Source organism: Nilaparvata lugens, chromosome 5 (genome assembly GCF_014356525.2).
Source record: "Nilaparvata lugens isolate BPH chromosome 5, ASM1435652v1, whole genome shotgun sequence".
NCBI lineage: Eukaryota > Metazoa > Arthropoda > Insecta > Hemiptera > Delphacidae > Nilaparvata > Nilaparvata lugens.
The window spans coordinates 16,864,232-16,877,436 of NC_052508.1; the positions used below are offsets into that span (position 1 = coordinate 16,864,232).

General features: G+C 35.3%; 1 protein-coding gene across 1 annotated transcript in view; it reads right to left on the reverse strand.

Annotated features, from left to right (window-relative positions):
- LOC111053776 (nesprin-1-like) overlaps positions 1–13,205 on the reverse strand; it is a 189,600-nt gene that overhangs the window by 61,532 nt on the left and 114,863 nt on the right. Inside the window, exons 69-73 of the mRNA XM_039429393.1 lie at positions 12,883–12,978; positions 11,635–11,830; positions 10,381–10,616; positions 5,246–5,460; positions 2,226–2,410 (exon numbers count right to left, since the gene is read on the reverse strand). Of these exons, the coding sequence (XP_039285327.1) occupies positions 2,226–2,410; positions 5,246–5,460; positions 10,381–10,616; positions 11,635–11,830; positions 12,883–12,978 (928 nt within the window). The remainder of the gene's footprint in view (positions 1–2,225; positions 2,411–5,245; positions 5,461–10,380; positions 10,617–11,634; positions 11,831–12,882; positions 12,979–13,205) is intronic.

A 13,205-nucleotide genomic window follows, 5' to 3' on the forward strand; every position in this document is an offset into this window, starting at 1 on the left:
GTGTGTGTTGTGTGTGTGTGTGTGTGTGGTGTGTGTGTGTGTGTGTGTGTGTTGTGTGTGTGTGTGTTGTGTGTGTGTGTGTGTGTGTGTGTGTGTGTGTGTATGTCTGTGAACACGATAACTCCATTCCTAATCAACCGATTGACTTGAAATTTTAAACTTAACGTCCTTATACCATGAGGACCCGACAATAAGAAATTCAATAAAATTCAATTCAAGATGGCGGAAAAAATGGCGGATAATTACTAAAAAACCATGTTTTTCATGGTTTTCTCGAAAACGGCTCTAACGATTTTCTTCAAATTTATACCATGGATAGCTATTTATAAGCCCTATCAACTGACATGAGTCTCATTTCTGGGAAAATTGCAGGAGCTACGTAATATTCATGAGAAAAATGTCGGATAATGACTAAAAAACCATGTTTTTGACGGGTTTCTCGAAAACGGCTCTAACGTGTAATATTACATTTTTTTCACATTGGAATCGAATCTTCAATTCGAGATCTATGAAACTTTATAGTAAATATCAGAGTCATCGATATACGGACAAACTTTTCGACTGAGAATTTTTTATCGTAAATGATTGTTGCATTGTTCCATGGTGTCACCGAGGCAGGGTTAACAGAATTAATAGATAAATGGTTTATTTAAATCGAGATGATAATTTAAAATAATAGTTTCAAAATAAAGTTTTATTGAGAACAAATATAAAATGTGAATTCTAAACTTGTAATTTATAATTTTTTGGTGACGTGTCTGTAACGTTGAGGTGTCTAGAAGCTTTTGCTCTCTTCCTGACTTGTAGCTTTTCCTGTGGCTTCTTTCTCTCTAGAAAAATGGCTGGCTGTGTGTGTTGTAAATTTTTGCTCTCTGAATAATTTTCTATTTAAGTGAATTTATTAATGTTTTAAATTGAGTTTTAAACAGTTTATAGTGTTCTATTTTGTCCGTATATTGCTATTTGTGTATACAAGCCAATAGCCACTGTTTTTCAACTATAAATTGGATAAGTACTTTAGCTCGTAGTAACTCTAGATGCTTAGGCTTATAAGATATAGTTCTTTGTGTATTTGTATAATATTTTGCCAAAATTCATCTGAAGATTATAAGTTCATTTGCTCTGAAAATTGGATTTCTCATTCATAGGCGATAGATCCATTCATAATTTATCAAGAATCTATTACGTTGGAGCCGATAAATTTCCTTAGGTTAATAGGTGGAATGCTATCCAGCCGATTTAGGAAAAATTGGTAGCACGGCAAACGATATTCTTCAAATTTATACCATGGATAGTTATTCATAAGCCCTATCAACTGGCATGAGTCTTTTTCCTGGGAAACTAATGTTTCCAAGGTGGTCCACCCCATCCTTGAGAAATGGACTTTGTAACCTCCTTCTCGTGCATGAGGTAGGTGGGTAGAGCAGTTTATAAAAAGAACACAGTCATAGTCAAGATATTTCATCTGTAGAACAGCTGTTTTGACGACTTTTGAAAAAATCATAGAATTTCACAATTTACAAAAAGGTAAAAGTACTCTGAAAACAATTATAATATACCCACATACAAATAGTATAAATAGTATAAATCGTAGTTGCAAATATGTTGCCTCCAATTGTCATTGTTATTCCCCTAAATTATTCTCGTTTGAGAATGAGGCTTGCAGTTCAATGAGCAAGGAAAGTTGTGTGAGTGTACCACACCAGATTTTTTGTTGTTTATTTTTCACTACTCCATTTGAGGTTAAATTATTTTTGCATTGTTACAATTTTATAATTTTCCAGTGGTTATTTATTTTTATTGGTTGTTTATTTTATGTTACTGCCTCTCACTGACGACAAAACATGTATGATGAGCATGCATGTACACAAATGTTTATCATGCATGTCCTACCGTTAGAGCCCAGTTTTAGAGTTGAACTTCAACTTTGTTCTTTTTTGCTATCACTAGTTTTCATTGAAAGTTATAACATCAGCAGTAATCATGTTATTTTTCCCTTGCTTGCTGCAATTTGAAGTTGCATACAAACTTAGCTCCAATTTAATAACACTTGATACAGCTAAATTCCATTGCCATTATGTATCATGATGTAAAATTTGATCTAATTAAACCTCTTTTCTACCGACTGCCAATATTTTTAGAAATCCATTCTATACCACGGAAGTTGATTCTACAAATGAACATAACTGAATTTTTTCAGTATTTGTATTTTTGTAAGCTCTCACCTTCAGTCATCCGAGTGGCGACCAATTTGATGGTATCCAGCTTGTCCTTAGTCCACGGGATGTCACCAGAACCGATGCAGTCCTTGACGGTACCATGGGCACGCTGCAGCCAGCCCTCTGTCTCCTCCTTGGCCTTCAGGAACTCTGTGTGATCGGACAGATTCTTCTCGACGCGTGAAACGAGCCTGCAAAAATATAGATTACATTAATGACATTCCATTTAATTGTCGATGTTATAAAAATAAAATAACATAAGGTGCGTATTACCACTACCTCCGTAAACAAAGCCATAGTGCATTTTGGTGACGTCAGCACAGGTGGGGCTCCTACACCAGGACTTCATATATACCGGACCTGCGCCTACAAAAAAAATGGCCGCCGTATGTGGTGGCCAGCATTGATATATTAAACGGGAACTAGACCAACTGAGACGCTCTCTAACAGCTGATTAGTGATTTTTTCTTCTGTAAGACCACCACATACGGCGGTCATTTTTTTCTAGGCTCAGATCCGGTAGTATATAGGAGGTCCTGCCTACACCAATAACAATTTGTTGATTTCAGCTGATCTATATCAGCTAGTGTTTTTATTGGTGTAGGAGCCCTACCTGTGCTGACGTCACCATCAACCACCTGCCTTTGTTCACGGAGATAGTGGTATTACACACCACGAACATGTGAATTTCGCTTTTCATCAGCTGATACTATGCATATTATATTATATGTATCTTAATGTTTCTGTACAAATAGGCATACAGACATGATGGGTGGAACATCAGCTGATGAAAATGCGTGTTAGTGGTGCATAAGTCTGTAAGCCTATTTATACTAGTAGTTCTGTGAACAGTAGACCTCACGCAGTATTCTCATCCACAAGTACCTGATTGAAACTATAGACCTTATGGAAATACAGCAATAGACTGGCTTCTCCACACATATGTGTAATCACTTGTCAGCAGATTTATGATGAATAATTCTATAGTCTGATTTTTACTCTAATATTGGCGTATGAAGGAGGCTCCTTCTTCCTTTTATATTATCCTTGGAATGCAAAATTTCCAAAAACCTTGTATATACGTCGACGCGCAATTTAGAAAGGAACATACCTGTCAAAATTTCATGAAAATCTATTACCACGTTTCGCCGTAAATGCGCAACATATAACCATTTAAATATTCAAACATTTTAAATGAAAAGAAAAAAATACAATATAAAATGAAAAAGAAAAATACCATTAATAGGATTATACATAACTATATTAAAAACGGGAAGTCCCTGCAAGGTTCGAGGAACCTGAGCGCAGAGGCCGAGTGTTCAATGCTTAACAGTATATGAAAATAATAATGGATATTATTAAGAAATAGGGAAAAGAAAAAGTGAGTAAGGAAGGGAAGAGAAAGAGCAGAGTGAAGGTATAGGGGAGAGTAAAGAATAGTTGAAGATTACATAAAAAACATGAGAAGTCTTTATACTAAGCTATGAGGAAATTACATTGCCAAAATTACATTGTTCGAGATTATCCATGTATGAATTTCAATTAGCAGTTTTCTATTCAATTTACTAGTGATAAAATGGTTAGGAATAACATTGATGAGCTTTGATACCTGATATAAAAATTGTTTTCTACAAATTGATAAAATAGTATCTGTAATTTGAAAGGTAATAGATGAGGGACGGAGGTTATATGGTGAAACACGCAGGTTGAAAAGATTCATATGTTTATTTATGTAGATGATTAAATTTTTGATGTAAAGCTGCCTGACAGTTAAAACATCTAGCTCACTAAACAGGTACTCACTTGGATAGAGTCTGGGTTTTCCAATATAGCTCTTATAATGTGTTTTGAATTACAAAAAGTTTCTCCAAGTGGTTTGAGTATGTTCCACCCCAAATTTTTATTCCATATTGCAGAAATGATTGAATGTAGGCAAAATATATGAGTCTTGAGATTTTTTTATTACTAACTTGGCTGATATTACGGAATTTACTTATCCAATGTCTGAGTTTGTTACATGTACTATTGATATGAACATCCCAACGCAAATGTTGATCAATCATTACACCCAAATATTTTAACACGATGTTCTCTATTAAGCTTTGAGCATGTACAATTTATCCAATCAGACTCTTTGCAATTTACATTATGGATTTTAATGGAATCCAAACCTTGCCGCTGGCCTATAGAATTTGGAGAGAAAGACATGAAATTACTTTTTTTTATGTTCAATGTTAATATTACAACTAATCTTAAACAATTAATCTTAAACATTAAGAGAAATGCCAAACCGTCGACTTGAATCTTAGACCTCACTTCGCTCGGTCAATTACACTATTGGAATTAATAAGAACAATATAAAAACTTGTAATACCCTTTTATTGAAACATTTTAAAAAATTTAATACATTTCAACATTTTGGTATCTGTATCTCTATCATTTGGTTAAAATGATTTAAAGTTTTTGTATTGTTTTAATTAATTCCAATAGTGTAATATAAATAGGCGTGCAGAATTATGTACCACAAATACGCGCATTACGATTTTCATTAGCTGATGTTAAACCTATCATATCTGTAGGCCTATTTGTACAGAACCATTAAGATACAGATAACATAATATGCATAGATCATCTGATGAAAAGCGAAATGCACATGTTCGTGGTGGGTAATACGTATCTTTTTATTTTTATAACATAATTTTTTATATTGTTTTTATTAATTTGAATATAAACCCTTATATGTAAAGTGATTTTACACTATTGGATATTCAGTGACTTCAGAATGTGCAACACCAGCACGAAACATATAGTCACATTAACAACGTGAGTGCTATTTTTCACATAAAAATATTTTACTTTCAACTTGTTATTTGAAGAAAGGTTCATGAAAATAAAAGATAAGATTTTTAAGAGAAATGATTTCAGGAGAAAAATGTAAGGAAGGAGCGAAGCATGCCTTGTATTCTTTAATTTCCTTTTAATTGTTTATTTCACAAGTATCTTGAAACTAGAATGGAGTTACTTACCCTTGAACAGCAGTGAGCAGAGCAGTGTAGGCCGTTTGGAGTTGAACAGTTTCATCGCGCACCCACGCGCATGCGCTGAGCTCCATGAGTGCCTCACACCGGTCACTGAGCTCCTCCACGGACGCCTTCTGCGACACAACCTCTTGCAACAGGTTGTGGCAACGTTGCAAGTCCTCCGGCTTCTTGCGTTCACCATCGTCAACCTCTGCATTCACCTGAACAAGTGGAACATTCATTTGTTGAGACTAACAAACAAGTGAAACGAATAAATAATTCAAACAAATAAATGAGTGAAACAAACGAGTGATACAAGCAAACAAGTAAAAGAAACAACAATTGAAGACAGTTGTGTAGATTGGAAGAAGAATAGTTTTGGACACAGGAACAGTGTTATGCAAGTATCATAATTGTAATGATGGTAAATAAACTGTAATAATTATGAGTAAGTAAACTGTAATGCTAAATTGTAATGAGTAAATCAACGCCTGAATTAATAAAAGTTGCTGTCAAGCTCTCCAAAAGTAATAGCTATTTTTTATACTTCTCTATTATGGATTTTAAGCTGTCATCATTAGACTGGCATTAGACTGACTTAGCATATTAGACTGGTATTCCATATATCTCGTATTTTGATACTTACAATATTGAGGATAATGATTGCCTATTATGATATTCATTTACTATACAATTATTTTGGTTATCATGTTATAATTATTAAACTATTAAGATGTTAGTACTGATTTGGATCACAGGATTTTTGATTAATTCAGTTAGTTTCTTACATATTATTGTCATATAGATACAGAGATTGTCATATATTATTTATGTTGCTATATGAATTTCGGATGCATTGATCGGAACGGCATGAGATTGATTAATTTTATTTGGCTAGCGGCTGGTGGAATGAGTTAATAATGAGATAATTTAATTTTTTCTCTCTTTTTTCACAACTGAAACTGATTTTTATTTTCCGAAATTAAGTTTTCCTAAAGGGATAGTGGAAGTCATGAGCGCTATGAAGAATTCTATTTCACTTTACTATCAGAATGTCAGGGGTAGTTTATATTTGTTCTATTTGGTATTCTATTTGTCGTTGTGTAGTAGTGATTATGATATAATTGTTTTGACTGAAACATGGCTTTGTAAATCAGTTGACAACAGTGAATTATTTGATGAGCGCTATCAGGTATTTAGATGTGACCGCGCTGGTGATTTTGTGAGAGGTGGAGGAGTCCTGGTTGCTGTGAAAAAGTGCTTTTCGGCTGACTTAATTTGTAAATCCTGGTTTCGAGAGTGTATGGGTAAGGGTGAAAATTGCTAATAGGCTCCATTACCTGAATGCTTTGTACATTCCACCATCGACGGCATTGCAGACCTATCTGAATTATTTTGAATCTGTAGTCTTCTTATCACATCATTGGGACAGGTAATTGCATATTAATGGGTTATTTCAATATTCCAGAAATTTGTAGCAGGGATTATCAGCTTATAACAGGATCACCAATAGCAAGGGCACTGGATTCATTCATGATTTTTTTTGAGCTAATATCTTATAACTCTGTAATGAATGGAAATTGTCGAACTCTAGATTTGATCTTGGCAAATACTCCTTATCCTCTTGAAGTTGTCAGAGACGACCATCCCTTTGTGAATGAGGATTCTCATCATCCGGCGCTGTCTGTGTCACTGTCATTTTATGAACAGGTGAGCGCTGTTGATAATACTGATGACGGTGTGGGTACATCAGAGAATAGGGATTCGGTACAGGGGTTTGGTCGTTACTATTTTAGAGGTGGCAATTTCTTGCAATTGTATCTGTTGTTACAGTGCGTGTCATGGCAGACTGTTTTTGAGAGTGTTGACATAGATTCTGCTGTCCATGAATTCTACAGGATCATATACTCTTGCTTTGACTCTTGTATTCCTGTTGTAAGGGATTTCAATCGCTCTAGATATCCTCCCTGGTTCTCAAGGGAGATAATCCATGATTTAAAATTGAAGAATAGGTATGGCAGGAAGAGAAGATATTCTAGACATCACGATGAGCTGTTCAAAACAGTGAGAGCTAGAGTGAAGAGGAAAATTCAGGCTGCTTTTGATGATTATATGCTACGAGTGGAAGGCATGATTGATGGAGATATAAAGGAGTTCTGGAAGTATATCAATAATAAACGATCTTCCCAAGGAAACGAGGACTTCATAAGGCATGAGAATAGGCTTTTCAGAGGGGAGGATATCCCAGAAGCATTTGTAGATGTTTTCTCTGCCATAAATAATCAAGTCTCACAGAACTCATCCAATGTTCATGATGACTCACGGGAAAGGGATGACAGGCCTTCTCATGTGCCTTTTGTTTTTGGTGCAATCTCTATTAATGATATTGAACGTGCTGTGAAAAGGTTGAAGCCAAGCTTGTCTGGGGGTCAGGATGATGTACCTGGGTTCATTGTCAAGGGATGTTGGGAGTTGCTTGTTGTCCCACTGCACTTCCTGTTCAACCTGGCTATTAAAACATCAACGTTTCCTGAGTTGTGGAAGGTCTCAAGGATCACACCAGTTTTCAAATCAGGTAACAGGAGAGTTGCTGGTAACTACAGACCTATTTCAATCCTCAATTCTTTTGCCAAGATGTTTGAATACATTTTGTATGGGCAAATTCTACATCATGTACAGCCAATGATTACATTGTCCCAGCATGGATTTTTGCCTGGTAGGTCTACTGTGACCAATCTCTTGGTTTTTGTGGATAGGGTGTCGGAGGTCTTGGATAATGGAGGAAAAGTAGATGTTATCTATACTGATTTCTCCAAGGCTTTTGACATGCTTGATCATGAAATTCTTGCAATGAGGTTGAGGAGCTTTGGATTTAGCACTGGATCTGTGGATTTTTTGATGAGCTACCTTGTGCAGAGAAAGCAATATGTGTTGTACAATAATTTTCAGTCGAGACCGTTTTGCTGTTCTTCTGGGGTACCTCAGGGATCAAACCTGAGGCCCCTGCTCTTCCTCCTATATGTCAATGAGCTCCCTAATCTACTTTGCAGTTCTGAGTGTCTCATGTTCGCTGATGACACTAAGATTTTCAGGGTCATTAATTCTATTGAGGACTGTGTCGTTCTGCAACAGGATATTCATAGATTGACCAAATGGTGTAAGGATTCAAGACTGTCACTGAATGTAAAGAAGTGTAAGACCATGATGTTCACTCGCCAAAGATCTCCAATTCAATATGATTACAAAATTGATGGAGCTGAATTGGAGCATGTGTCTGTGTTCAGAGATCTCAGAGTGATCATGGATGCCAATCTCAGCTTTGAAAATCACATTGATCATCTTATAAGTAAAAGTAATCAGATGTTGGGTTTTATTTGCAGGACGTGTTCATGCTTCCAGAACTGGAGGTCTATCCTCTATCTTACAAGACACTTGTGAGAAGTGTGTTAGAGTATGCTGCACCCGTTTGGAATCCGCATCACATTGTGGCAACAACAAGGTTGGAGAGAATCCAAAATAAATTTCTGAGATTTGCATATTTCAAGAGGTTTGGCAAGTCTTGTGTTCGCGATTTTCCATCAGCAGAGTTGAGAGGAATTTTCCAGGTGTCATCCCTGAAGAGCAGACGTGAGTTACTGTCCATTCTTATCTGGTACAACATCCTTCATAATCGAACAAAATCTCCATATCTCACTTCAAAGGTTTACTTCTCCATTCCAGTCTTGATGCGCAGATATCACCCATTGTTTTTCATACCCAGATCAAGGACAGCCAATAGATACTTCTCACCTCTCAATCGAATCCCCAGATTGCTGAATGGTCTTGGAGGTGGGGTTGATGTGCTTGGAGATGGTTTTGGCAGCTTCAGGAAAAAGGCTCACGATATCTTACAGAGCTAGTAGATGAACGGTAATCTTGTTGTGTTTTGCTCATTCTCAGGTGTTTCTCTTTCTTCTCATTCCGTTTGTATGCCATATGCTTCTCTCTGTCCCTTTCGATTTTTTTTCTCTCTATTTTAATTCCGACTTGCAACTATATATTACAGCATACATTATTTATACATACATATTTCGTTTATTTTTCTTCACTTTCATTTGTTCAAGTACATTATAACTATACATTTCTTACAGCATTCATATGGTATGCATACATATTTAGTTTATTTTTCAATACTTTCATCTTGTTTAACTTACTATCTTATTTTTATTCTTATTTTATATTTTATTCTTATTTGATTTTTATTTTTATTGTAAATCGAATATCTGAGATGTGTAACTAGTGTTAAGGAGGCAATATTTAGGTTCTACCTGTTTGCCTCCACAATTGTATTGTAAATAAATAAATAAATTAAGGTGCGTATAAACTTTCGCTCTGCTCCGCAATCGAACGTCACTCGAGCAGATCGATTGATGATCGACCGGGGAGCAAGAGTGGTACGACCGGGGAGCGCGAGAAGATCTAACATCTATCGTAACGTTCATGATCGGAGCGATTGCGGAGCGTGCGTAGAGCGAGTCCGGAGCGTGCGCGGAGCGTGTTAGAGGCGCGTATATCTGTACGCACCTTTATATCGAAAGTGGAAATATTCTTCAAACAACATCGGTATTGAATGATACTACTGTATCCTGTATGGATGGATAGATAGATTTTGTACATATTATTTTATCAATAGGTACTTTTCATCCAAGATCAGCTTTTTGTGATATATTATAATAGTAACAAGAATATTATTCAATAATAAATTGTATATGTAACTAGCCGGCAGGCTCACTTCGTTCGCTTCATTCTTTTAGCCAGGACAACTGGCTGAATCAAAAAAGAATGAGATCAGCAGGCTCGCTTCTGAAAAATACATTGAAAACGCGAAGAGAAGCTGGCGAAAAGAAACGCTTTAAATCAGCCCGCCATAACCTCAGCTGAACCTGTGCATCGATTCAAAACTTTTCTAGTTCACAGCATATTCATGGACCTTCAAACGTATTCTGAACATAAACACAGGGAAAACGATAATTTCTGCCAATCTCCAATGTGATCTGAAAGTTCTCTCAACACAACATTTCTTGATCCAAGCTGAACCGGTATATCGAATTTTAAATAAAATAAAATATATTACACCTTTCCACCGTTTCAAATATATTTACCTTTTTCTGGAAGTCTTCAATCCAAGCCTTAGTTTTGTCTTTGGTGTTGGTGAAGTCGTTCCAGGCGGCAATGCACTTGGCAAGCACGCTTTGCGTTTCCTTCACGAGTTGCTTGAGAGACTCCCAGTCGGCCCTCAGCTGTTGACTCTCTTGGCGGAGGCTTTCCTGGCCTTCTGAGCCGGTTGTTTCAAGTACTACTTTGCTGGCTGACAGTGTCTTTTCCACTAGTTTTTCGCCTGAAAAGTGAAATTCATTTATGAGTTGCACATTTCAACATTATGACTTTGTTGTTAAAATAAGATTTATGGATAATTTTTGTAGAGAATAATATTTACTGTCTCCTTTATCGATGTGATAATTGAGATTGCAATGTGTATTTTCATTCTCTTGTACACTGTTGTGTGCAGAAATTTAATTTATTCTATTCTATTTGCACAATGTATATACTCAATAGAGAGAGAAATATTATCAGGTGGTATTGATGAGCATTAGAGCAAATCATAGGCAAAAACAGTTATTTAGAATGAGTTACTGGATCAGATATGCAAAAACAATAACCTTAACCTATTACTCCAAAGGAAACCAAGCACCATTTCATTAATATGTTGAGTAATATTTTTTTAATGATCGAACTAAGAAGTGTTTTAGATTTAAAATAGTATGACAAATTCGCAATAACAACAATAACACTAAGAAAACTTGTAATATGATTTTTCTCAGGTACCAAAACTTTGGGAGCGTTTTCCTCAGTTTTTTAGTTTTGGTGGTTGGGTCCATTTATAAAAAAGCCGTCCAATTATGATTAGAAAAATCCATAAATTACTGAAATTATCATCAATGTCTAGTAAATTGTATTACATGAGAACTTTTTGTATATACGGTAGGCCTACTAACTATATAGGGCTATTGGTATAGAGCTATAGGCCTACCAAGCAAATTTACTTCAACGTTCTTCAAAAAATAAGTTGGATCATAAATTGAAGAAGTTAAAGAGGTTCATAAATTGTATGAATTTGTTTTTAATGTGAAGAAGTTGATTCTTTCATTATAGAAACGTGAGGCTTCGAACAAAAGTGGACTCAAACAACATTTTTTCCATGAGTATCTGAATGAAGAATCAATGTACATACAAAAATAGAATATTCTATGAATATAATACAAAGAATATCGAATATAGAAATAACTTGTAAGGTAATAACAAAAGTAAAACTAGCATGGTGGTTATATCGGTTATATATAGTTGAATAATCTTACCGATTGGAAGTGTGTTAAGAATTTCCGCAACTTTCCGCTCTTTCTCTAGTGTTGCAACCTTCTCACCGTGAGAATCCCCACACTGTTGGATAGTGATTCTTGTCTTACGAAGCCAGTCAAGAGTTTCCGAATGAGCGTTCTTATAAGCCTCGTGGTCCTTCACATGCGACTCCAAGGTTGAAATTTTGGAACTCACCTATAAAGAAAAAACATTGAAATTTGATTTTTTTATATCAGTTGATGCAATATATAGAAAAACACTTCCCTAATATGACGATGAGGAGAAATGATGTTTTGAGATTGAAGCAGGAAGCAACGAGTCATAGCTGGTCTGAACCCTATATTTGATTCACGAAACATTTGATTCACGTGCCGCTTAGCTGGAAGCTACGCTAATTTGGAGTAGCTTATACAACCGTACAGCATTTGGGATAATATAAGTCGTCTGGACAAAAAATCGTTTCAACTGATGAATAGACTATCCATCTGAGTAAAGCATTTAAAAACTCTACATGAAGAACTGAACATGCAAAATTCAATGTGTTGGAGTACTCATTCATGAGGTAGATATTAGAAAACACTCATATAGAGAAACGTTAAATTTTTCTTAGGAGATAGTCGTATAGGAGATTATGTCCTGAAGGAGATAATGGGGTTAAAAGATGAGTAACAAATAGAATTAATGGTGAATATACGAGAAGAAGAAAATATAGAACGAAGAGAAGCGATATTATTAGAAGGAGCAGCATTACAACGGTTGAACATAGCCTGAGCTATGTTGAAATCTATTCAGTTGATATTATAAATAATGAATGCCCTTCAACCCCTTCATAGACTTATAATTATGATTCATGAAAAATAAGTAATAATCTAACAATATTATGATTATAATTCATGAAAAATAAGTAAAAATCTAACAATATTATGATTATAATTCATGAAAAATAAGTAAAAATCTAAATAAAAAACGAAATTTTATCAACTGCCGGAATATTGCAAGTCCGAGATAGACGAAGCTCAGTGATCAGCTGGTGGTATTTCAAAGATTGGCCGACTGACAGACCGGTAACAGAACCGGTAACATTTAAAAGACCACGTTGAATCGTGTTCAGGAGCAATCTACTGCTCTCTTGAATATTGAGTTTTTTCTCAAACTAGTACTAATAAAACATTAATAAATAAGAATTAGCAAATAACAAGTAATCTACATAGTTTTATTATGACTAACCAAAGTCATTATCAACTTACTATATCATGGAGAGTTTTATATTTGTCCAGACTCGGCTGGAAATCTTTGGCTGGTAGAGTGGGATCATCAGCTAGTCTACTTTTCACACGTTCCACCTGGAATCAAATAAAAATACTTTCTAATAAATTTGGCATAGATTATTATTACATCAGTTTCATCCTAAAGTTCAATCGTTCATACCAATTGAAATGAGCCAAATACATATGAGTAAATTATTGTTAGTTTTATTTTTGGCAATAAATGAATTTGATTTGAAAAATCAACTACTAATAATATCAAGTAGCATTTTCTCGAATCACAACACCATTTAGAGATTAATAGT